Genomic DNA, 27815 nt, shown 5'->3' on the forward strand with positions numbered 1-27815 from the left:
CAGCGGACAAAGTTGGCCGAACAGTCCCCGCGTGTGTACGCGGCCTTACTGGCTCCTGCAACAAATAATAATAAATGCACATTTTTTACCTGTCAGGTCTGTCAACATATCGGCTTCCTGGCAAAGGCTGCCAGACGTTGTAGCTTTCCATTCACAAGATACTAAATTAATGACACTGTTCTGTGTCTTATGGACGCATGAAACAGTGGCTTGGGAGAGAACACACACAGGGCAAGCAGCTTTCTCTAGGGGCACTGCTCTAGGGGTAGGAGTCAAGAGCACCAACGAGGCACCTGAAAAGAAGTATGACATGTATGTTATTTTAGAAAAAAAATAAACGTTAGTATTACTTTGACATTAACACTGGCTAGGTGTTGGCTGCCAATGTAATGGGAGTGGGGTGGGCTCAGGTCCCTGTCACGATATAGGTATTTTTCTCAAATGTGACAATACCCCATGTAGCCTTCTGTAACCAAAGTTACTATAGCCCAAGACCCTGTTTTTGTAACAGTAACAATATAAATGTTTAGTGCCTCGTAGCATGCTGCTGTTTACTGAAGATGCCAATCCTGAGAAGCAGAATCCTTGTGAACTCGGATGTTTTTCCAAGAGCATTCACTGTTTGTCTTTAGTTGTTGACTGTGAGATGTTTTATGTATAACCGTAAATGTAAGAAGACTTTGGAATGAGTTCAGTGTCAAATGGCAAGCTAAGCAGGTCAGTTGCTGTGGGGACCCCATAAGGCAAGAATAAGTGATCTGTTCCGGTGTGATCATGGAGTCCAAGAGCTTTATTCAATAAAGATCCTTCATAAATCTGTGTTCCTATATTCACACTGTAATTGCAGGGTCCTTTTTTTGGTTATAATTGCTGGATGGTTCTTATTTAGCTTTGTTCATATGGAAAGATGGGGATTATTAAAGTTTTTCATATCTGAAAATGGGTCCACAGGTCTTAATGGTGATAGAACATGAGCTGATTTTGTTTCAAAGCATGCCTTTTCTGAGTAGTGATGAGCAGCGATCACTGGCCTAACTAAAACAGGGGTCTAGAACTGGCGGCCCTCCAGTTGTTGCAAAACTACAAGTCCTATGAGGCATTGCAAGGCTGACAGTTACATGCATGACTCCCACAGGAAGGGGCGTGATGGGACTGGTAGTTTCACAACAGCTGGAGGGCTGCCAGTTTGAGACCCCTAAACTAAAGGATTATTCCCTTGGTAGCTGTACAGGCATTTGATGAGAAGATGCCACTTTTGGAGCTCAGTTTGTAATGGAGTAGTGTTTGCTGGCATATTAGATCCCACGTTTATATAAGGTGGTATTTTTCGTATAGAGAGTCCTCAAGTGCTTAGGGTAGGCACTATGACTACATTTTCCTTGGCTTTATTAAACCCTAGTTTATAGATTTAAAATTTGAGCCTTTTTTTGTTTAGAACAAGATCATTTTGCCTATTTAATCTACAACTGACCCTGCAGGGACACATTGCAAAACACAGCCCAGGCCTTTAAATCGCCTTTTATCCACCACTGTAAATGTCTGTGGCCAGCCAATAATATATGCTAACTGTTGTGTTTTTCTTTAAAGGGAATGGCCTGTGTTGGGCGCACTAAAGAGTGCACTATTGTTCCTTCAAATCATTATGGTCCCATCCCTGGCGTTCCTGTTGGGGCATTATGGAAATTCCGAGTGCAGGTATGTTCTTTATGGGTTCTAAGTGTATAGCTTTGTTTTTCTAAACATAATGTGATTGATTTATTAAAGGCATATAGTATGTGCACCCACAAGTGCACTTCTTCAAGCGCAGTTGCTGTACATCTGAGGGAAACCTACCAGCAAAACAAAACTGCACTTTTGCTTGCACGTGATTGGATGATGGAAATCAGCAGCGCTTCCCCTTAGCTCAGCCCTGCAATGATGGACAGCACTTCCAACAGGAGCCTCGCAGTTAAAACTGCAGTGGAATGTGAAAGAGGAGACATGTCCTGCTGTATTGATTGGCTGCACTACCAGCAGGAGCCTGGTTGTCAAAATAGCAGTGAAGTTGGAGAGAGTAGACATGCCCACGTCCAACCCTCCTGTGCATTTACTGCGCTCCCAATGTTGAAGCAGACGCAGATTTGGGGAGAGCAGACACGCTATTTGTTGTGGGGAAAAGGGGGATGCTGTAGAAACATGATTAGAGACTATGAAACTGAAACGGTGCAGTGCTAAATATTTAGTATCTCACAAAAGGGAGTACACCCCTCACATTTTTGTAAATATTTTCTTCTATCTTTTCATGTGACAACACTGAAGAAATAAACAAACAAACAAGATATTTGGGGGCACACCCTAAAAAAATGCATAAAGATGGCGCTGCCATAAGACCATACAACAGAATAATAATTACAGCGCACACATGCAAAACTAACATTTACCTCCAGCAAGGCTTTTTAAAAACACCTAGACCTTTTCAAAAAACCTTATCAAAAAATATGGGGATTTGGTCACATCATATTGCTATATGATGCTTAAGCCCATTTACTGCGACAAAGTACCCCATGATTAATGGGTCCTACACTATCCATAGATTGGGAGATCCTGCTTCTCTGAACCATGGGAGCTATACTCCTCTATATGGGACAACATAAGGTCTCCATCATGACACAGGTGGTCACTAATGAGAGGTACTTACTGAGGGAGTGGGGTTCTGAACATTGAAGAAATTACACTTTTCTACAATGTAAAGTAGTGAGTGGTACAGCTTGTATAGTAGTGTAAATTTCCTGTCCACTCAAAATACCTCAACACGCAGCCATTAAAGTTTAAACCGCTGCCAACAAAAGTGAGTACACCCCTAAGTGAAAATGTCCAAATTGGGCCCAAAGTGTCAATATTTTGTGTGCTCGCCATTATTTTCCAACACTGCCTAAACCTTCTTGGGCATGGCGTTCACCAGAGCTTCACAGGTTGCCACTGGATACCTCTTCCACTCCTCCATGATGACATCACAGTGGTGGATGTTAGAGACCTTGTGCTCCTCCACCTTCTGTTTGAGGATGCCCCACGGATGCTCAATAGGGTTTAGGTCTGGAGACATGCTTGGCCAGGCCATCAACTTTACCCTCAACTTCTTTAGCAAGGCGGTGGTCGTCTTGGAGGTGTGTCTTGGGTCGTTATCATGTTGGAATACTGCCCTGCTGCCCAGTCTCTGTAGGGAGGGGATAATGCTCTGCTTCAGTATGTCACAGTACTTGTTGGCATTCATGGTTCCCTCAATGAACTGTAGCCCCCCAGTGGTGGCAGCACTCATGCAGCCCCAGACCATGACACTCCCACCACCATACTTGACTGTAGGCAAGTGTGTCTTTTGTACTCCTCACCTGGTTGCCGCCACACACACTTGACACCATCTGAACCAAATAAGTTTATCTTGGTCTCATCAGACCACAGGACATGGTTTCTAGTAATCCATGTCCTTAGTCTGCTTGTCTTCAGCAAACTGCGGTCTTTCTTGTGCATCATCTTTAGAAGAGGCTTCCCTCTGGGGTGATAGGTGGCACTGATGGGCACTGGTAGATGACACTGATGGGCACGGATATGTGGCACTGAGGTGCAGAACTGTTGAGGCAGATTGTGGGCACTGATGGGTGGCACTGTGGGCACTGATGGGTGGCACTTTTCCCATACTTTAAGTGGCACTGGCAGGGGGCAGGTGGGCACTGATGCGCTGGCCCCAGCTCGTCGTGTTCGGGACTGAAGTCCCTCTCACAGCCGCTGGTGATCGACCCCTTGCTTCAATCTGTGATCAGGCGAGTCTCATAGACTCGCTGATCACAGAGCACGACGCGCGCGCCCCTCAGGGGTCGTGCAGGCCGCTCGTGCACAGGACAAAAGCAGGTCCGAGCTGTAGCCGTTATTCGGCTATAGCGCGGATCTCAAGCGGTTAAAGGGCCTTTTTTTTTTTTTTTTATTGCTTTTAAGTCTTTTTGACCCCAGATCTCATATTTAAGAGATCCTGTCATGCTTTTTTACTATTAAAAGGAATGTTTTACAGTGTAAAAATAAAAGGTAAAATAAATAAGAAAAAAAAAATCAGCCGAGCTCGCATGCAGAAGCGAACGCATACGTGAGTAGCACCCGCATATGCAAACGTGTTCAAACCACACGTGAGGTATCGCCACGATCGGTAGAGCAATAATTCTAGCCTTAGACTTCCTCTGTAACTTAAAACATGCAACCTATAGAATTTTTTAAACATTGCCCATGGAGATTTTTAAGGGTAAAAGTTTGTTATTATTCCACAAGCGGGCGCAATTTTGAAGAGTGACATGTTTGGCATCAATTTACTCGGGGTAACATTATCTTTCACAATATAAAAAAATATTGCGTTAACTTTACTGTTGTCTTTATTTTTAATTCAAAAAGTGTATTTTTCCAAAAAAAGTGTGCTTGTAAGACTGCTGTGCAAATATGGTGTGACAAAGTATTGCAACAACCGCCATTTTATTCTCTAGGGTGTTAGAACCCCAAGCGTTATACATTTTTTTTTCTAAGTAATTTTCTAGCAAAACACAGTTTTTAACTTGAAAACAGCAAATCTCAGAAAGAGGCTCAGTCCTTAAGTGGTTAATGGCTGTGTGTTATTTTGAGAGGACAGCAAATTTACACTGTTATACAAACTGTACAACCACTACTTTACATTGTAGCAAAGTGTAATTTCTTCAGTGTTGTCACATGAAAAGATATATATATATATATATACACAAAAATGTGAGGGGTGTACTCACTTTTGTGAGATAGTGTGTGTGTGTGTGTATGTATGTGTATATATATATATGTGTCAATATACATGCATCAAAACCATCCCACTTATACAAAATCACGATAAACAATCAATGCATTAATGAGCTATACAAAGGGTGCTAATATCAAAATAATATCTTATATCGCCATAAAAGGAAAATTAATATAAAATATAAAAATCTCTCAAATACTCCAGATCCTTAAGTGTCATAAAAGCAATTTTGCAGGATGCACACTTCCAATATAGTTGTTCTCTTCCCCAGCGCTGTGCAATGCAGGCTGTGTTCCCAGCTACTTCTTCAGGTTTCCCCAGACATCCTCTTGAGCCATTTGGCAACTAATGAATAATGTTAATCCTGCGCATGCGCTAGGAGTTAAATAATCCCAGTCACCTGGCCCACATAGTTGAGGGCAAGCACTGCACGGCAGATGTGCCATACAGAGTACACGGAAAATGAAAAATTGCTATGGCAGAGGAAGACTTTTTTGACTGCTTTTATATACACAATATAAATATCGGGCTGTAATTGGGGGCATCTTTGCAAAAATGGCAGTTGCCTGGCTGTTTCCAGGTTGAACATTTCTGACTCGCAGATCACGATCAAGCATGTAGCAAATGAAACTAAAGCTCTTGCATCTGTAAGCATAGAAACATTCCCCCCCTACAGTTGCTTTAGTGGAATGTAATTCGAAAACACTAGTGTTGATCATAGTTGCCAGCTTACCTGTTTAATTACTGACATAGCTTATATTTGGCAACCCTAAGGTTGAAATCTCTTCACATTGCACAGTAAAAGTTATTTCTGTCTGAAATAGACGTAAACGCAATCTAGTTTATAAATCTAACTCCATGTTCCCAATGATCACCTTAAGTGTCGAAGGATTGTTGTGCCTTAGGTAGCTACATTGTGTAATTAAATGTACTTGTCTATTTCCTAGCACACCCTAATGCATGTAGCATTCAGTGAGTATTGAGACATTGCTGGAAACTAAGAAGCAGTATATAATCCTATACATTTTGCTCAAGCAAGCAGAAGGCATTTGCAATCCACAGATATATGCTGCCAAGTTTCAGGCACCTAATAAAATCTTGTGGAAACTCAAATCTGAAGGCAGCCAAGGATGTAATTAAAGAAAAGGTGGATAACTCGGAGGCTAAAATTCATATGAATGTGGGAGCACTAGAAGGATAAAAGGAAAAATTTTCATATGTGGGTCAGCTTTGAGATTCCAGTAGATTCATTAATCATAACCTCCCTGAAAGATCATTAATATTACCTGCTGCAATAAAAGCCATCCTTGAAATATTAGACATGGACTCAGCTTTTCATCAAAGGGCACACTTTAATTGGGACTGAAAGTAGCCTTCACAAAAACATGTCTGTTAAGTCGCATATATAATTACGTTTAACTGTTATCGCTGCTGATTTGGCGTAGTTGATATCTTGCTAATCCAAGTTTAAGCAAGGTTGAGCAGCATTTTCTGGATATGACTGTTGCTGCTCTGTGCAGAGCCGCTGCATTCACATGAGAAAATGGATCCATAGAAATGGATACACGTGCATTGGCTGCACAGACACAATCACATGTCCATTTGACATGTGGACAGGAGTGGTTGCAGGGATCTTAACACACTGTGCACGTGGATCTGTGCACCTGCTCCTGCCTGCATGTCAGATTTTGACATTCGATTGTGTCCTTGCAGCTGCTGTCTGTGAATACACTTCTATGGGCTGCCTGCACGCAGATGGATTTATACACATCTGCTGGCAGCTCTGCATGGTGGACAGGACTAATCTCTTGTCGAACAGACAACTTCTCTCTGCACTGACAGAAACATCAAGATTTCATTTTTTCCTTCTGGCAAGTTCTACAATTGAGTCGGGAAAGAGCTCATTTTGCAGATTTAGTGAACAAATAGCTTTGACATAGACACACGGGTGGTACTCGAGCCCTGCTGGGAAGAAGCAGGGCCAGCCTGTAATATACCCCGAGGGCACTGTGGTTTGCATTAGGCACTTGCTGTATCACTTATTGAGTCCAGGTCGTGGTGCATCCATTCAGTGGAAACCTGTCTCTGAAGACTTAAGGTTTCTGCCAACCTGGAAGGTGAAGACTGGCTGGGATTTTCTGTATGTTCCCTAGATCCTGCCTCCTGTCCTCCAGCATTTTTGTGTTACTGCAGGGCAGTTTATAGACTTTAGTTGCAGTGACTCTGGTTTTGCTCTTTGTACAGGTAGCTTCAGTGGTGCTTTTATCCTTGGCTGGTTTCCCTAAGGTGGTTATTGTTAGCACTGGCCACAAAACAATTTGCCACAGGGAAGGTGGGAAAGATGACATCTCCACTTAGTCTGTGCAAGTTCTCATACACAAGCTTTTTACTTGGCCACAAACAGACCATTGAACGTCCTTCCTCTGCCATCTTCACAATCCTCTGGACACATTTTGGGCTCCCTGCTGCCTCCAGTGCTTTAATAGCAGTTTGCGAGTACTGGTCTGTGGTGCATCAGTGCAAGAAATGTATGCTCTTGAAAGGGGAACACCTCTAGCACATTCCTGGATAACTTCATGAGATAATCAGGGGAAGGAAACCCTTTTACCCCTTAAAAGGCAAAATCTCGGTCTGGGTAACCCTGTATTCTTAAAACTTAAAAAAATAAATAAAATAAAAAAGTTCCTTTCGATTGTCTCAAGCCTTCAGGTCTAAGGTAAACCTTGGAAATCATTTCTACTGTATGTCCTGGTCCCCCCCAAGTCCAGAATCTAGTGCTCCTCATAATAAGGGGTGAGGGCCCACTTCTCAGAGTGGAAGGCTATATATTGGCCTTCACTGCCATCTAGACCTAGGACATTTCAGATGTTTGTGTTTTAGAATGTTTTACCCAGGGTCTTAAGATTGGAATTTTGTATTTTACTTCCAACCCATTTTATGTTGTCAAACTTTCTCATCCCTGCAAAAGACTGGTAGCCATTCAGACTGCTCTGGCACAGCTTCTCTTTTAAGGACTTGTAGTCCTTGTCCCTGAAAAAGAGGTTTTAAGGTTTCTTTTAAGACCTGTTCTGTGTTCCCCAAAGCAAAAGAAGGCATCTGCCCCAGACTGGAACTGAAGGTTCTCAACATCTTCCTCGGAGTACAAAAATCCCATATAGAATCAATCATTGCTCGCCACCATCTGGCAGATCTTCTGGCCTCTGTTGACATCAAGAATGCCTGTTTGCATGTCCCTATTTTCCAGGCACACCAACTCTTCCTGTGTTTTGCTGTGGGCACACAATATTACCAATGTGTTTCTCTCCCTTTTGACGTGTCCGCTGCACCTCTGAGCTTCATCAAAGGTGCTAGTCAATGTTCTCCCTCTGCTTTGCTCTCAGGATATTCCTATAGTGGGATATCTTGATGATTCTCTTTTTTTAAAAGCGCAATCGCCCTAGACTGTTGTAACTGTTGTTCCGCTTTCAGGGAATATCTATAGTGGGCTATCTGGAAGACATTATTCTAAGGGAACAGTTGACTCTTGCATAGTTACATATTTAGGTTGAAAAAAAAAGACACACTAGTTCAAGATCAACCAATAAAAACACAAACGCACACACACAAACACACACAAACGCACACAAACACACACACACAACCTCCATATATACTATCCCATTCCTGCAGTTGATCCAGAGGAAGACACAAAAAACCTCAATAAAACATGATCCAGTTCTTTCCATGAGCCAGCCCGATATTTCCTGGATCAACTACCTCTGGAGTGCCCCTTTTGTCTTCTGTAATGACCTGAAAGTGAATAACTCCATGTTCACTATATGGGCCATTTACAGTGGCATGGAAAAGTACTTTATGCCGTAATTTACCATAAAATGTGTTCTGATCCTCATCTAAGTCACAATAGAATATCACAATGTGCTTAAGCTGACAACACGCACACACAATTCTAATTTCTCATGGCTTTATTGAACACGCCTATTAAACATTGAGTGCTGTAGGAAAAAGTAAGTGAACTTGAAAGAAAGCTAATGAGTTTGCAGGTGTGATTTTTTTTTTTTATTTTTTTTTTTTTTTCTCTGCATTTTTATTCGTTTTTAGACATTTCTTTTACAATACCAACAATCGTACAATCCAATCTCTCGGTTACAATTAAATGTTGAATATAATTATATAATTCTAGAAATGAATTATCCAAATACCTTCTTAAATCACTCTTTTATACAAAAACAAAAACACACAAGCTGTGCCTTGCCTTCTAAATCCCACATATATTGTATACAGCCATAAGCAATATAATAACTCGCTGATCATCATGAATACCTAAGTATCCTCCAATATAGGACACACCAGCCAGTCTCCACCTTTTTTTTTTTTTTTTTTTTTTTTTAAGACCATAGTCAATTCAGGATATATAGTTTAAATACTCTGAGCTTACCAAGGTAGTGATTGTGAAAAAAAAATATGTGGAAAGTATGAAAAAATATTTTATCAATTAAAAAAAAAAAGTGTAGGTGCCACTACTCCCAAGAATTAAGTGCTCAAAATTTTATATATATATATATATATATATATATATTATACACACATTAAAAAAAAAAAGGTGTGATTATGCATGCTGTATTTAAAAATCCCAAAGACAAAACTGTTAATCAGGTGATGATAAATATTCATATAAACTTCTGATGCAGCGCCTTGATATCTGCAATATCAGCAATATCAGCTAGTGGGTGTTTATTATCCCAGCAGAGAAATATAATGCCTGATATACACAGTGATCACTTGTGATATTCCACTCGATCTGCTCCAAACTTTAGCCACTCTACTCCACCACAGAAAGGGCGATTAAAAGATTCCAAAGCTTCCAATCGATTTGTCTTGTGTTTCTCCAGTATTTATATGTGAAAGACTTAGAAAAGAGGAAACTTCATAGTGCAGTAGAAATGGTTGCTTTATTCCAAGTTTTGCACAAAAACGGCAAAGAAATCGATAGACACAGCCCCAAGCTTTCAGACTGCCAGCTGATGCGTGGTGACATCACAAAAAGTCTCTCCAACCGACGCGGTTTCCTGTAACATGCATTGACTGGGAACGGAGATAATGTTCTAAATCTTTCACAAGACAAATCGATTGGAAGCTTTGGAGTCTTTTAATTCCCCTTTCTGTCTTTGGTGGAGGAGAGTTGCTAATGTTTGGGGCAGACCAAGTGAAATACCCCAGGTGATCACTGTGTATATCAGGCGTGTCTGACCCTTATAATTTGGGGTGCATCTTGTCTGGTAAGAGGCCATATGGCTTTATATTTCTCCTCTGGGATAATAACACCCACTAGCTGATATTGCAAATATCAAGGCGCTGCATCAGAAGTTTATATGAATATTTATCATCACTTGATTTACAGCTTTGTCTTTGGGACTTTTAAATAGTACAGCATAATCGCACATTTTTAGGGATGCACTGAAATTTCGGCCGCCGAAACATATCGGCCGATTTGCCGAAAGAGAAAGACTGCCGATAATGGAGCCGAAAATGGGGCGTGGCCTTGGTAGGGATGGGGCTCCGCCCCCACCCCTGGTGCCACCCATCATGGGGGTGTCCTGTAGCCCAGGAGAGCCACCTCCGCCGCCTGTTTGATCACAGCGCCGGGAACATCACACCTTTCATTTCAATAGCTGTGTTCCCGGCCACGCCGTCACACACAGCCCCTCCCCCTTGTCCAGGCACTTTGATAGACAGATCACCCGCAGGATTGGACGGGTGATCTGTCTATCAAAGTGCCCGGACAAGGGGGAGGGGCTGTGTGTGACAGCGCGGCCGGGAACACACAGCTATTGAAATGAAAACTGTGATGATCCCAGCGCTGTGACCAAACAGGCGGCGGAGGCCGCTCTCCTCTCCCCTTCACAGGCTGGCTGCAATATGGGACACTCTGGCTGCAAAAAAGGGGGCACACTCTGGCTGCAATGGGGGACACCTCCTGTACCACGTCCTCTGTCTCTGACCATCTCCTGTGCCACGTCCCCAGTCTCTGACCATCTCCTGTGCCACGTCCCCAGTCTCTGACCATCTCCTGTGCCACGTCCCCAGTCTCTGACCATCTCCTGTGCCACGTCCCCAGTCTCTGACCATCTCCTGTGCCACGTCCCCAGTCTCTGACCATCTCCTGTGCCACGTCCCCAGTCTCTGACCATCTCCTGTGCCACGTCCCCAGTCTCTGACCATCTCCTGTGCCACGTCCCCAGTCTCTGACCATCTCCTGTGCCACGTCCCCAGTCTCTGACCATCTCCTGTGCCACGTCCCCAGTCTCTGACCATCTCCTGTGCCACGTCCCCAGTCCCTGACCATCTCCTGTGCCACGTCCCCAGTCTCTGACCATCTCCTGTATAAAAATGTTTTTTTTTTAAATATTTTTCGGTATCGGTGCTGTTTCGGTTTCGGTTTTGGTTTTCGGTATCAGTTGCAGCACCAACAAAACCCATTCGGTGCACCCCTACATGTTTTATCTGATTACAGTTATTAATTAATTTTCACTGAGTGTTGGACTAATTAATTACATGTATATTATAAGGTTCATAAAAATTACAGTGTATGTGGTTTAGGTTTGCGCAATTCCCTCCTATATATAATAGTCTATTCAGCGTTAATGAAATCAGAGCTAAACACAGGGTATCAAGCCACCTCTTTCTGTGTCAGTAGATTAGCAACTTAAGCCCAGGACCATTTGGCTGGCCAAAGACCAGACCACTTTTTGCGATTCAGCACGGCGTCGCTTTAACTGACAATTGCACAGTCGTGCGATGTGGCTCTCAAAAAAAGTTGACGTCCTTTTTTTCCCACAAATAGAGCTTTCTTTTGGTGGTATTTGATTACCTCTGCGATTTTTTTTTTTTTTATTTATTTTTTTTTTTTTTTGCGCTATAAATAAAAAAGCATCAATTTTGGAAAAAAAACTGATTGATTATTTTTAACTTTTTGCTATAATAAATATCCCCCAAAAATATATAAAAAAATCTTTTTTTTCCTCAGTTTAGGCGATACTTATTCTTCAAGTATTTTTGGTAAAAAAAAATTCACAATATTCATATATTGATTGGTTTGCACAAAAGTTATAGCGTCTACAAAATGGGGGATAGATTTATGGCATTTTTATAAAAAAATAAAAATATTTTTACTAGTAATGGCGCGATCAGCAATTTTTTTTTTTTTTCTCGTGACTGCGACATTATGGCGGACACGACGGACAATTTTGACACATTTTTGGGACCATTGGCATTTATACAGTGATCCATGTGATTAACCACTTTCAGACCGAACCATTTTGCTGGTCAATGACCAGAGGTCTTTTTAGAATTTGGCACTGCGCTGCTTTAACTGGTAATTGCGCGGTCATGCAATGTTGTACCCAAACAAAATTTGCGTCCTTTTTTTTCCCACAAATAGAGCTTTCTTTTAAAGGTATTTGACTGACTCTGCAATTTTTATTTTTTGCGATATAAACGTAAAAAGACCGCAAATTTTTTAAAAAAATGATATTTTCTACTTTTTGTTATTAGAAAAATCCAATAAACTCAATTTTAGTCATACATTTAGGCCAAAATGTATTCAGCCACATGTCTTTGGTAAAAAAAAAAAGTCAATAACTGTATATTTATTGGTTTGCGCAAAAGTTGTCACATCTACAAACTAAGGTACGTTTTCTGGAATTTACGCAGCTTTTAGTTTATGACTGCCTATCTCATTTCTTGAGGTGCTAAAATGGCAGGGCAGTACAAAACCCCCCCAAATGACCCCATTTTTGGAAAGTAGACACCCTAAGGAAATTGATAAGAGGCATGTTGAGCCCATTGAATATTTTATTTTTTTGTCTGAAGCGATTGAATAATGACAAAAAAAAAAATATTTTTTTTTTTTTACACAAAGTTGTCACTAAATGATATATTGCTCACACATGCCATGGTTATATGTGGAATTGTACCCCAAAATACATTCTGCTGCTTCTCCTGAGTACGGGGATACCACATGTGGTTGACTTTTTGGAAGCCTAGACGCGTACGGGGCCCCGAAAACCAAGCACCGCCCTCAGGATTTCTAAGGGCATAAATTTGTAATTTCACTCCTCACTACCTATCACAGTTTTGAAGGCCATAAAATGCCAAGATGGCACAAAACACCCACAAATGACCCCATTTTAGAAAGTAGACACCCCAAGCTATTTGCTGAGAGGCATGTTGAGTCCATGGAATATTTTATATTTTGCCACAAGTTGCGGGAATATTACAAACTTTTTTTTTTTTTTTTCACAAAGTTGTCACTAAATGATATATTGCTCACACATGCCATGGGCATATGTGAAATGACACCCCAAAATAAATTATGCTACTTCTCCTGAGTACGGGGATACCACATGTGTGGGATTTTTTGGGAGCCTAGCCGCGTACGGGGCCCCGAAATCCAAGCACTGCCTTCAGGATTTCTAAGGGTGTAAATTTTTGATTTTACTCCTCACTACCTATCGCAGTTTTGAAGGCCATAAAATGCCAAGATGGCACAAACCCCCCCCAAATGACCCCATTTTGGAAAGTAGACACCCCTAAATTTAGGGGTACACTAGTGAGACTCACAGGTAAAAAAGCACCTAGGCTGTCAGCGACTGTATCAAAACGCTACAAAAAAACTGTTAGCGATCGCAGGGATCAGGCATGACTCTGCGAACGCTCCAGTTATGTGTGTTGTGTTTTGTAAGTGACAGTGATCGATCGATACTGCACTTGGGTGGGCTGGGCTGGGCTTGGCGGAGGGGGCTCAACGCAGGTGCTAGCAGGTATCTGGGCTGATCCCGCTAACAATGCGTTTTGGGAAACCTAAACTGCTGGCGACGCTAATATAGATCTGATCAGATACTATATTACTAAGGGAGGTTTATGCTTTGTGCGTGGGTGTTAGCGGTACTGGCACTAACCTGACGCTGCCTAGGGCGACGCAGACCTTATCTGACCCTCAAACTTATATCACCCGCCGGGTGATCAGGGGGTTAAACCTTTATTAGGTAATAAATGGCGGGTGCCCTGAAACTATAAAAAAATAACTAACCAACCAGAGTCACCTGTAACAGTTATATGGTGATCACTGGTGAAAGGGTTAACTAGGGGGCAATCGGGGGGCTTTATGCGGTAGTATATGGGGGGTCCCTGGCGCTATAAAAAGCTCCGGCGAACCTAAATACCTACCTGCCTAACTAGCGTCACCTGTGACACTAATATAGCGATCAGAAAAACGATCGCTTATTAGGCTGGGTTCACACTGGAGCGATGCGGGAACGCCACGAATCCGCGGCGGGTTCCCGCATCACACTGCCCTATGCGAACTGCTGGGAGTGTCAGTGAAATGTTAATGACACCCCCAGATCAGTTCGCATATCGCAGTGCGATCTGTAAACTCGGACAGGAATCGGATCGCATGGTGTGAACACCCATGCGATCCGATTCTGCTGCGGACCAAAAAAGGGTCCCGTGCGAGTTTGCGGCGGGTGCGATGCGAATTCAGCCATACTATCTGTATGGCTGAACTCGAATCGCACAGAGATCGGATGTGATTTGCACTGCAGTGCGGTGCGAATCACATCCATTCTCATAAACCGCTGCAATGTGAACCCAGCCTTAGTGACACTGGCGACGGGGGGTGATCACGGGGTTAAACCTTTATTGGGGGGGTTAGAGGGGTACCCTAGAACTAAAGGGGGCTAACCCTAACTGCCCTAACAGTTATTACAGTCACAAATGACACCAATGCAAAAAAAAAAAATGCAATTGGTGTCACTGTGACTGGGGGTGCAGGGGTGATTGGGGGGGTGAAGGGGGGGTGAGAGTGTGCCTGGCATGTTCTACTGTATTGTGTAGTGTTGGTGCAACTCACCGATCCTCTCTCCTCGGTGCCGGAACGAAAAATACCGACACGGAGGAGAGATTACATCACTTCCTCTGCCTGTGTTTACATTACAGGAGAGGAAGTGATGTCACGCTGCACTTCCATTCGTCAGGAGCGATCGCGAGGGGGTGGCCATGAAAGAATGGCCGCCCCCTCATCCCGGATCGCTCCTGAACGGATTCCGACCGCCGCTGGCACCGATCGGGCCCCCCATCCGCGGGAAGGCAGGGACGTACAGGTACGCCCATATGCCTGCCCGTGCCATTCTGTCGACGTACATCGTCGTGCGGCGGTCGGCAACTGGTTAAAATTGCATTCATTACTGTAAAAATGTCACTGACAGTGAAGGGGTTAATATGTATCCTACTTTGTGTTGTAACTGAAGGGAGGGTGGGACTGTGCAGGGAAACAGATCCCTGTCCATGCTCTGTATGAACAGATGATCTGTCAGTTCCCTGCTCAGAGAACCGGAAACTGTGTGTTTACACACACACAGCTGCCAGTTCTCCGTACACCCCGAGCAATTGCGGGAGCCCAGCATGATCAAGACTGCTGGGCACTCGCATCGGGTCGGGGAGCAAGCACGCACGCCTCCTTCGCCGTGCAAGCGCCCCCTAGTTGCCGTTTATGCTACGTCGGTAACATAACGCCGTTTTGCGCAGCTGAGTCATGCGGCAGCGGGTCGGCATGCGTTTAGCTTTTATTTAGATATAGTATGATTTATTTGTGTTTTCAGTTCATCCAGGGTGGGGGAATAGGGGGATAACTGTTTTTGGGCAATTAATTTGCAGGCTTTAAATTACACTTGGGTGATGGGGACATAAGTATTTTCTGGTAAAGTAGCCACAACCAACATGTTTAACCACTTCCCGTTTGACCTATAGCAGATTGACGGCAGGTCGTGGTTCTGTTATCCTCACTGGGCGTCGTATAACAGCTAGCGGGATAACATGGCGACACATGCCTGCGGGGGGTGTGCAGCGTGGCGATCGCTAGTGCCGAGTGTCAGTCTAACACGCAGCACCTCCGATCATGGTAAGAAACCTCTGACGGAGGCTTCTTACCATGTGATCAGCTGTGACCAATCACGCACTGACAGGGAGAGCCGATCGGTGGCTCTCCCTGTCGAGGGGGGTGAGTCTGTGCTGATAATCGGCACATTGATTATCAGCCCCATCAGATGTGCCTATCCGCTGCCAGTCATGGCCCCCTCAAAGTCTCTCAGAGCCAATCAGTGCCCAGCAGTAACACCTGTCAGTACCTTATCAGTGCCACCTATCAGTGCTCATCAATTCTACATATCAGTGCTGCCTCATCGGTGCCCGTTGGTAAAAGAGAAAACAAACTGAGAAACTTTTTTTTTTTTTTTTTTTTTTAAAGTTTTTATTTTTCCTTTTTTTTTTTTTTTGCTAAATAAAAACAAAAAAATTAAAACCCCAGAGGTGATCAAATACCACCAAAAGAAAGCTCCTATTTGTGGGAAGAAAATTATAAAAATTTTGTTTGGGTACAGTGTTGCATGACCGCGCAATTGTCATTCAAAGTGCGACCACGCTGAAAGTTGAAAATTGTCCTCGGCAGGAAGGGGTGAAAGTGCCTTGTATTGAAGTGGTTAATAAACATATCCCTGAATCTTCTGCCGGGGTAACCTGAAAAACAGATCTTATAGTAGTCAGAACCTCTTTACAGTATCTATGAAGTTTTGGGCATCTCCACATAATGTGGATTAAAGTGGCAGGGCCACTGTTACATTTGGGGCAAAAGGGATCGTCTCTACGATGCCAGGCGAACAGTTTTTCTGGAGTGTTGTATGTCCGATGCAGAAAAAAGAACTGTTTTTGGGATGGTGATAAACTAACCTGTGAGTGCAGACAACACCATCTCCCATTGGTGATCTGTTACAGGGCCCAAATATTTGGACCACTGTTCTTTAGCCAGAACAACCACCAATGCTTGAAACTTGGCATGATCACCAGCAGGATGAAGGAGGTTCTAATTCCCCTATATAGATCTTTAGCGATACCTCATTTAGAATACTGTGTCCAATTCTGGAGACCTCATTTATACAAACATATTGATAAAATAGAATAAGTCCAGAGACTGGTAACAAAAATGGTTTGGGAGATAAAACGTATCGAGAGCGAGTTCAGGAACCTAATATATATAGTCTGGAGGAAAGAAGGGAAAGGGGAGACATGATTGAAACCTTTTAAATACATATGGGGGGGGGGGGGGGGTGGGTGGGTGAATAAGGTTCAGGAGGGCAGTTTTTTCAATATTAAACCAAAATCATGGCCTCAAACTAACTGGAGGAAAGTTCAAAACAAATCCTAGAAAGGGTAGTTGATACTTGGCATAAATTCATAGATCTACAGGTAGACAATAAAGTTAAAAAAAAAGACTTGATGATAGGGGTGCAAAGGATTAAAAAACTCACAGATCGGATGAGAGTGACAGATTGGATAATTTTTATTAATAATAAATGAATTGGCAAAAACCTGTGAAAATTCCACCACCATATAGTCCCCGCTGTAATGGACCCCCCCCCCCCCCACTGTAATATTGGCTGGGTATTGGCAGGGTATTGACTGATGCAGCCCACAGCACTGCTGCCATCCGAACTCTCCTCTCCACTGTATAGATCTGTACACAGAGGGGAGAGAGGAACCGGCGGTGTCATGAAGCCAGTTTGTTTACAAGTGATTGCTCCGTCATTTGACGGAGCGATCGCATTAACGGCCGACGGGTGCACCAAGATGGCGGCCGCTCCAGAACTAGGCCGAAGCTGCGGCCTTTCCTAAGGCCGAGACTGCGGAGTGCTCTGTGGATCGTGGCGCGAGCCGCTCCGAACAGGGTGACACATTTGGATCATGGATCAGTGACGATCCGTTGCACCCCTACTTGATGGACTGCTCAGTCTTTTTCTGTCGTCACTTTTATGTTTCTATCATCTGTGAAGTATGGTGGGGGGGGGGGGGGCATCATATATTGGGCTTGCTTTGCTGTCCCAGGACTTGCACCACTTTCCATTGAGGGGAAAAATGATTCCTAAATGTAACAAAATATCCTATGGGATAATGTTGGGGTGATGCAGCAGGGTATCAAAGTAAATCTAACACAGATTGGCTTCAGAAAAAGAAAATGCACCTTTTTGGAGTGGCCCAATCAGAGCCCAGACCTTAACTCCATAGAGATCCTGTGAAATTACTTCAAGAGAGCTGTTCGCAACAACATCCTACAAAAGTGTCTGAGTTTAAACCGTTTTGTAAAGAGGAATGGTCAAAAATGAGTCCTGAACTCTGATCCAGAGCTAACAAAAGCATTTGCTTAAACCCTTTTCTGCCAAAGGAGGTTCCACCACCTATAGAAAAAAGTGACATCAGGTGTATCATGCCTCTAACGCGTAGGGCGGAGCCTGACGTGTGTTGTCATCACAAACATTTTATTTGTTTTTTACTGATATGCCTGTTTCTTCGTGATACCATGGGAGTGTAAAATTACTACTACATTATGAGGCTGTTTTTTATTTATTTTTTTGTTTATTCCCCGTGAGTTGGAGTGTTTACCGAGGAATGAGGAGCATCATTTGAATGAGTTTGCAAGAGGTTTTGTTTTCAAGCCCTAATTGACCATTCATCCTGTGATGGTCATCTTTAATTTGATAAGAGGTTTGTGGTGTTGGTCTTGTCCACAGTGGTGATATGCTATCCGAGCAATTCCTCTTATGCATGGAAGATTCCTGTTTTAATAATAGCACTGGCGTTCATATAAGTCTTTGTTTAGCACTATTATGTGCATTTTTTTTGTTTGCACTTGGATTGTATATGGATTGTTAATTTATGTCCTTTGACGCTAAAGTTCTTCTAGTTAAAGCAGAACTTCACTCTAAAGGGGAAGTTCCTCTTCCGTTTTTGGCACCTTTTTTTTGGGAGGGGTGGAGGGGTACTGAGTATCTGGTTCTGACATTCCCACTTTCAGTCAGACCACCTTCAAGGATCCTCCAGAAGTTCTTCTCATGCCGTGTACACACGACCAGACTTTCCGGTACACTGGGTCCGACGGCATCAGTCCTTCGAACAATCCAATCGCGTGTGGGCTAATCCAATTGTTTTTTTCATTTAAAAAATTCGATGGACCTAGAAATAGAACATATTTCAAATTTGTCCGACGGACTCAATTCCGGGAAACCCCAAATACGATGCAAGGGAGGCTATTGGCTACTGGCTATTGAACTTCATTTTTTAGTCCTGTCTTACATCATCACGTTCAAAACGAATGGACTTAGTCCTTTCGCGTGGGGGCAAGTCCGTTCGTTCAGAAGGTCTGTCGGAACTCCGCCGAAAGTCCATCGGGAAGACCGCTGGACCTAGTCTGACGGAAAGTCCGGTCGTTTGTACGTGGCATTACACAGCTTGCTGCCCACACTAAACATGCCGGTGCCAAGGGCCCAAAGACCGGCAGAGAACCGGTTTGGGTGAAAATGGCACCGGATTCCTGGACAGGTGAGTCCTCTTCCGCATCCTCTTTTTTTTTTTTTTTCTTCTTTTTTTTTTTTTTTTATTATAATTCAGCAGCTACAGTATCTGTAGCTGATTTTTTTTCAAGCAGGGTGAAGCACCACTTTAAGCATACGATTTTGTTTTTCACTTGTTTTTAACATTGCACATTTTTTATTTTAATCAAATAAAATAAAAATACAGAACTCTAAATACATAGATAAGGTAAATGCATAAACTAAGATTCCAATGGTGACTTCTTGCACTCTGGCTCCATTGTTACCTTCTCCCACCCTCGCCTCCAGGACTTTTACAGGATCTCTCCCATCCTCTGGAATTCCTTACCCCAGTATGTCTGTTCAGCTCCTGCCCAGTCCGCTAACAGGCAATCCTTGAAAACTCACTTATTCAGGGAAGCCTATCCCACCTCCTCCTTATAAGCCATACTTGAGCCACCTCCACCAAATCATCCCCCACAGCTATTACCTTTTGTACTATCGCCCCCTACCTTTCAGATAGTAAGCTCCATAAGCAGGGCCCTCCTATTCCTTCTGTATTGTAATTGTAGTGTCCCCCTTTATATTGTAAAGTGCTGTGCAAACTGTTGGCTCTATATAAATCCTGCATAATAATAAAAAAAGACACTTTGGTAAGGAAGTTCATTTTGACAAAAGATTTAAGTAAGTGTACATTTGAATAGTTATGTATGTTGTGTGTTTTTTCTTTTTTTATTTTTTTTTCTTTTTTATGCAAGCAACTAATTAAAGGGGTGGTGGATAATACAGCCTTAAGATAAGCTTTAAAGTGGTTGTAAACCCGTTTTAGGCTATCCAAGAAAAAAAAAAAACCTGCAAGATAAAGACTTCCCTGAGATCGAAGCCCCTGCAGCGGTCCTCCTTCACCGCTCTGGTGGCCGACATCTCCCAGGGGACTTATTTGCGGGTATCGCGGCTCCGGTGCTGTGATTGGCTGAAGCTTCGATTACTTCACTCCTGCGCATATGCACGGCAGCCGCCAGGAACGGCATAGGCCGTTGCTTCAGTTGGCTTAAGTGCGCATGTGCTGATCACGTCGCAAATGCAGGCTTAGATATCCAGTTCAGCTACAGGTAAGCCTAAATATAGACCTGCCCGTAGTTTAAAGTGGTTGTAAAGGGTTTACAACCACTTTAAAGGCTTTCAGAATAAATGAAATGTTCTACTCAGCAACCACTCCAGCATGCCTAGACACAAATTGCTTTACCACATAACCCTGGAGAGGGAAACTGAAAAAAAAATCCATGAAAACCATGCACTTTTTCAGACCTTTTTCTTTTCTGTCTGACCAGGTTAGTGAAGCAGGTGTCCATCGGCCCCATGTTGGTGGGATTCATGGCCGGAGCAATGATGGTGCATACTCTCTTGTGTTAGCGGGGGGATTTGAAGATGAAGTGGTAAGTATTCCGCAACACAATTTTATTATTTTTTTCAAAGCGATATGCATCCGGTTCAGCTTCTATAGCTAAGAATATTTTTATGCAGTAGAAATTTTGCATTGTATGTATAGTGCAGAGGCAGTATGTTACAGAAATGTCTGCGCGATTGTCTGACTTGAATAAAAAAAAATGACTTACAGATGCTGTGTGATGCTACAGGAGGATGGTAAGCCCAACTGAAAACCAATGTGCTTCGTGAAATAGTAATTATATTGTTAGATAATGATGGGTACTGGTACTTAAGAGATTGTTTGTTTGTTTTTTACATGTGTTTCAGTACAAGTTCCAGGTAACGTTTAGGGCCATATTAGCAGCCAAAAATGTGTACATACTATTGTCACAATAACACAACAGGTGGTGGTTATTTATCGTAACACAAAATTATATACATTGAAATATGATTGCAATGTAAACGTTCACATCTACACATATATCATTTGGTAATAAAGTTTAGAGACTTAAAAGGGTTGTAAAGGCAGAAGGTGTGCAGTAGCTGGGATGCCAAATCAAGTCGCCAGGCTCTGATGGGTTGCCAATTGAAATATATAAACTGTATGATGAGATCCTGCTTCCAGAACTGTTGAAGACATTGAGTTGGGCAATATCCACTGGGAGATTGCCCTTCTCATTGTCAGAATCTACTATTGTTGTTATCCCCCAAGGAGGGGAAAGATCATATGGAACCCTCCTCTTATCGCCCAATATCGTTATTGTGTACGGAAGTAAAAATATTGGCAAAAATATTGGCGACTCGCTTAATTGGATGCATTCAGAAGCTTGTACACCCCCACAAGTCGGGAGTTATCCCAAATAGGTCAACCAGCATTAAAATATACGAAGAACCTATCTGAATATGCAGATTCCAGTGGACAATGGTGGCTCTGGGGCCATTTTGGCCACAGCCAAAGCCTTTGATAGCCTTGAGTGGGATTATCTATTCAAAGTGCTTGTGAGATTTGGGCTTTGACCAATTTTTATTAACTGGGTGAAATTACTCTATACCAATCCCCCTGTCTGTTGCGGGGCGCTGCAACCTAGTCAAGATGATATGGTTGTCCCAGATTTTATATTTTCTCCATAACTCTCCAATATGGATAGCCAGAAGTGGTTCAAAAGAATAGAATCCTTGTTTAGGGACTTAAAGTGGAGGGCCACCCTGAAAAAAAAAAGCATTAATATTTAAAAAATAAAAAAAAAAACTTTGAAAAAAAAAAAATTTTTTTTTTTACCTGGTCAGAAATGCCTGTTGCTAGGCAGTCTTTCTAATCTGCCTTCTTCCTGCTCCTCAGTGATCTTCGGTCTTCTGGGTAATGGGGCGCGCTGTGTTCTGGGAACTGTGTGTTCTCTAACACAGCGCGTCCCATTCACAAAGCGCCGCGCGACTCGTGCATGTGCAGTAGGAAACGGGCAGTGAAGCTGCAAGGCTCCACTGCCTGTTTCCCTTAGTACGAATGGCAGCCCCGAGAGCCGAGGGACATGTCGGCCTCAGCTGCCGACATCGCTGGCGCCCTGGAAAGGTAAGTCTGCTTATTAAAAGTCAGCAGCTACTTTTTTTTTTTTTTTTTTTTTTTTTTTAGCTGCTGACTTTTAAACCATTTTTTTTTTTTTTACAGCTGAAACACCTCTTTAATTTGGAGAAGTGGGCAACCTAGAATCAGCTTGCAAACATTGCAGGTGCCGCTTAGGGAGGAGGCGTATGGCGGTTCCACACCCCAGGTTATATTTTTGGCATCCCAGCTACAGCACTTAGAAGGCTATGGAGCCCCTAATGTGCGCAACTCTAGCGGTAGGATGATGTTGATGTGGTGCCTGCATAGTACATTGACTGAGACTTTAGAGGCAAACTCATTTATTTCACGTTGCCCAATGATAAAATTATTAAAACATGGCAAACAACGAAGGCTATATTGGGATACCAAGGAACATCAGAACTGGCTCCTCTGTGGAACAATAAAAATCTCGCCGAGTTGAGTGGTATAAAGAGATCTAGGGAATGGGTGAACCAAGGTATCAACCGTCTGAGCCAATTATATTCGAGTAATATTCTAAAATCCATTTTAAAACTTGAAGCAGGAATTTAACTTGTCAAATAGCTAGTTTTATAAATATCTCCAGGTCAGGCATGCAGTCCAAACGCAGTTCAGATCTCAAATAGTTCAATGGACCTATATTCCTATTCTGGCACAAATAATGAGACTGGACTCGTCTAAAGGGTTAATCTCTTGATTGTATGCCAGGCTTGGAGATAGAACAATAGATCGTGTCGGGCTTATCAAGAATAGACAGAGTTGGGAGGGAGATGTTGGGCCATTGTCCACTGTGGAATGGGATCAGATCCTTAGACAAGCAACACTTGTCTCAATCTCCCCCTCACAGAAGGTATCGCACCTCTTTTTTTTTTCTATAGAGTATACTATACCCCCAAGAAAATGTTCAAACTGGGATGGCGGGAGAATGACCAGTGTCTAGCTTATAGATATAACGCTGTGCTAAAAGGGTGTAAATTAAGTGGTGTGGAGATGGGGGGGGGGGGGGGGCTGGGGGAATAGTAAGAGGGTGAGAGTAGGGGAAGTTAATAATTTTGTCTCTATATTATACATTGCAACCTAGAAGTTATCTTTTTTTATACACTGTTTGTTATTTGGATTGTAATATGTCATTGTATAAATAAAGAAAAAGTATAAAGGCAAAAAAGAGATCTGATCGCAATGTAAACGTTCACATCTACACATGTATCATTTGGTAATAAGTTTCAGTGACTTAAAGGGGTTGTAAAGGCAGAAGGTTTTTTTATCTGAATACATTCTATTCATTAAAAGAGAAGTCAAGCCTGAGCTTGTTTGGCTGGGCTTCTCCTATGGGTCACAGGAGTGCAATTCGTTTTGCACTCCTGTGACCCATTTTTAGCAGAGGGTCTGTAGTCCACTGTAGGGTCTGTAGTCCACTCTCTGCTGATGTCACTGGACTCACCCCAAGCACTGCATCATTCGTGACACAGTCTGGATCCACCAGGTGCCTGGACGGATGCCGGTCTCAGCCTCTCAGTTAGCCGCTGAGAGCCCGAGACAGGTGCTCACCGCCCCTCCACAGCTCAGCGCTCCAGTGAGCATGGAGAAGCAGAGCAGAAAGATGCTGATTGACAGCCAGCAGCTCTCCTCTAGGGGATCTGTGAGAATTGCACCATCGGCGGTGTTCGTTGGCTTGGTTCTCACTGCAGAGGCGGCAGGTGACAAATGCAGCATTGGTCCCATGCTGCATCCACCTAGGTAAGTATAAAAGAGAAAAAAAAATAACAAAACCCATACTTCTTTTTTAAGACAAAAGGCCTTCTGTGTGCAGTAGCTCCCATAATACTTACCTAAGCCTTGTTGCTGTCCAGTGATGTCCACGAGTCTCTTGGCTATCTGGAAATCTCCCTCCTGATTGGCTGAAACATGGCAGCAGCACCATTGGCTCCCACCGCTGTCCATCAAAGCCAATCAGGAGAGTGAGGGGGATAGGGTCGAACCCCAGCTCCGTATCTGAATGGACACATGGAGCTGCAGCTCGGCTCAGGTGCCCCCATAGCAAGCTGCTTGGTGTGGGGGCACTTGACAGGAGCCGCAAAAGAGGGACCTGAGAAGAGGAGGATCTGGGCTGCTCTGTGCAATCCACTGCAACAGGGCAGGTAAGTATAAAATGTTTCTGTTTAAAAAAAAAAAAAATCACAATCACTTTACGTCAAAGCTCGAACATAACAGAAATGTATTGCTATACAATAAAAATACCCCAATTTGGCAAACCTGTGCAATCTACTGCTAATTGGCAAGCATGCTATAACACAGTATTATCTATAAAAAAAATGGGAGAAAAATAACAATAACAAATGTAAGTGAAGGGATATATTCAGGACTTCCCAGGTAATTGGGTATGTTAGCCCCATTTAGTAACTTCCGTTGATCAAAAGGACACATTTTCCACTGCAGTGCTTCAATTATTATTGAACCAGCTTCCATAAAACAACCATGAGTGACACTGATTGGTGGGCATCTTTTACATACCTTAGCAAATTAGAGTGGTTCTCTGATGATTGGATACTTTCAAAGATTTTGTTCCTACAATCTCAATCCTCCTCATGCAAAGTTTTATTGAGCTAACTTTTGCAGGTGAAATGTAGTTGTACAGCATTTGGCCATAGATGAATCCTAAGAATTTCAATCTATTTCTGGGCAGTCTGGCTGTACTAATTAAATCTGTCGATTTAACTTCAGTACTACCAGCCTGTTGGGTTTTTTCATTTGATCACTGCCGGCGGCTATAGCCCCCACCAGTGGTCATTGTATTCTGATAGCTGGGAAACCTCCCGCTGTCAGAATGTAATAGAACAGCAGCGGGAGGGATTCCTCCATTAACACTGACTGTGTCGATGAGAGAATAAAACCATTTTCTTCATGGGTTGAAGGAATTTGTATACTGTATGGCCTACCTTATGCACCACAGAGTTGGTCATCACTATTGTTTGTCATGGGTGCTCAACCTGTGGCCCTCCAGCTGTTGTGGAACCAAGTCCAATCCTGTCTCTGCCTTTAGGAGTCATGCTTGTAACTGTCAGTGGCTTACAATGCCTCCTGGGCATTGTAGTTCCACAGCAACTGGAGAACCAGAGGTTGAGCACCCATGGAGATTTCAAGAGGCTGATATCAAGTCAAATTGAACTAGCTGCTTTTTAAAAATTGGTATGTAAATGATTACATAGCTGCACAAGTGTCTTTTCTTCTTTTTTTTTTTTTTTTTTTTTCTTTTTTGTCTACCTGCAGTTTACAGTTCAATGTCTTGTCTTGGAAAATCCCATAGAACACAGCAAAATATGTATGTTTATACAGCAGTGCTTAAAACCACTTTGCAGTTCTTGAAGGAGATATTAGCGAGTAAACCTGATTTTGGATAAGTAGGGTCTTGTCCATAGAAATACAGCTCGTTCAAACGTATTCAGTAAAGAGCTGTTCATTTTAAAGCTGAACTCCAGGTATGATCCACCCTGGAAGCAAGTCATGTCTCATACCTCAAGGTCCCCTGGGGATGCTTATGATCTCTATAAATGGTCAGCGCTGCTACAGTGATAGCAGTGATCTTTTGGGTCCTATGCTTTAGCGGTCATCCCCACTAAACACTAATCACAAAGGGTCACTTGCTGAGCACTGTCTCCAATCACAAAATGCGTTTTTGTTTTGTTTTTTACACATGCAGAGACCACAAGATCACTGTCCCTTCTCTCCACCTTTTCCAACTCCTTGCAGTGTCCCATGAGTGACACCCACCCTGGTTAATGTGGAGATGGGAGATGGCTCCAAGCTGGTCAAATGTAAATGTGCAATCAAGATCATACATGGGGATCTGCTTTAGGTGTAGTAATTCAGAGTAGCCATCAATCAGAATTTGCTGAATATATTTGATTCAGAAAGGTGTAACATGGTTTCTGTTCTTAACAATTAGCACTTGGATGATTGCCCAACCTAGACTGCTAATCAGAGACCCAATTAAACTTAGCAGATCCACTGAAACTCCAATTTCCTTTCATAGGACCGTGGTGATGAGTTCACATACACTGGCAGTGGTGGTCGGGATCTTTCTGGAAACAAAAGGATTGGAGAACATTCATTTGATCAGACTTTGACTCATATGAACAGGTTAGTTCCTTCCATGGAAAAGAAATGTGCAGATTTAGTGAATAAATCTACCCACTTTTTGAACATAAATGAGTCCTCATTAAAAAAAAAAAATTTACTATGAATCTCTTACGTTCAGCTTCTCTGCCCCTGTGGCTATTACGGCCTGTCAACATTTTTATTTTGTAGTAGGGATGTTGCACAAATTTTTGTTTTTTGGCACGCTAAACTGTATTCGCATACCTGGGAGAGGGTGGAAATTTACAATTCTCTTTTTAATATACTAAACAAATACAATGGTAAAATGCAAAAGGATGCAAGGATGAGCTGATGAAGAAAGTAAAAGTACAGTTTATCAGTTAAAAGCAGGATAGGCTTTTCTGAAGAGTTTTTTTTAGAGATCACCTAAAGGTGGATGGAGAAGGAGCTAGTCGGACTGATTGGGGTAGAAAGCTACAGAGCCTCTTGCATCCTCTGGAAAAGTCCTGGAGGCAAGCATGGGATGAGGACAAAGGAGCTAAAGAGCAAGGAGGCCTTGTGAGGACCAGAGAGAACGGTTTCATATTTTAAGAAAAGGTAGTGGAAAAACAAAAAACAAACATGTTATACTTGCCTACTCAGAGCAACCCAGATCCTCTACTTTTTGCCCCCCCCCCCCAGCTTTGCCCTATCCCACGTTCTCTCCTGATTGGTTTACTGCAGTGTGAGCCAATGGAGAGAGAGACCCAGGAGTAGAGTATTGGATGGCGATGCAAGTTAGTATTTTGAATTTTATTCATTGGGTGATTAGAAGCAAATGGCGTGATCAACAGAGGGGACAGTTGGTAAGGTGGTTGAGTTTGGCAGCAGCATTCATGATGGACTGAAGTGGGGGGGGGGGGGGGGGGGAGCCTATGTGAAAGTAAGCCAATGAGGAGGGAGTTGCAGTAGTCGAGGCGAGAGATAACAGGGTGGGAATTAGAAGCTTTGTGGTGTCATTGGTTAAGAAGGTATGTATTTTGGAGATGTTGCAGAAGTTGAGGTGGCATTATTCCGATAGCGAATGGCTGTGGGGCCAAAAGAAGACCCAAGAGTCAAGGGGTAACACATTATAACCTGGAACGGGGTTGTGTCCTTAATCTCAACAGTGAAATCAGGGGAAGGGGCAAATGGAGGAGGAAATATTTTGACCTCTGTTTTGGATAGATTGAATTTTGAAGAATTGGTGTACCATCCATATTGATATGTCTGCTAGTAAACTAGTGGTGCTTGTGGAGGGGTGAGATGAGGGGTAGACAGTAGTGTATTTAGGTTTTGTGCTGCCCTTGGCCTGACTAAACTCGTGCACCCTCTAATTTAAATATGACCCACCCCTTGCTGTTTAAAAACCTCCCTGAAATTTTCGAGTGGGAACACTAGTTCTGAGGGCCGGGGGGCAATGGATTCCCTTAATTTGCATAGATTTCCTCTCACTTCTTGTTTGGCTATGGGGCAGGAAGTGAAGAGAAATCTCTGCAGT

At 42.9% G+C, this 27815-nt stretch overlaps 1 protein-coding gene across 1 annotated transcript in view; it reads left to right on the top strand.

Moving 5' to 3' along the window:
- The window catches only part of UHRF2 (ubiquitin like with PHD and ring finger domains 2), a 143670-nt gene that overhangs the window by 95594 nt on the left and 20261 nt on the right, over positions 1–27815 (top strand). The window contains exons 8-10 of the mRNA XM_077475054.1: positions 1588–1695; positions 20526–20630; positions 26232–26338. Of these exons, the coding sequence (XP_077331180.1) occupies positions 1588–1695; positions 20526–20630; positions 26232–26338 (320 nt within the window). The remainder of the gene's footprint in view (positions 1–1587; positions 1696–20525; positions 20631–26231; positions 26339–27815) is intronic.

The sequence above is a fragment of the Lithobates pipiens genome, unplaced genomic scaffold (genome assembly GCF_037356315.1).
Source record: "Lithobates pipiens isolate NorthernLeopardFrog02 unplaced genomic scaffold, aLitPip1_a1.2 Scaffold_13, whole genome shotgun sequence".
NCBI lineage: Eukaryota > Metazoa > Chordata > Amphibia > Anura > Ranidae > Lithobates > Lithobates pipiens.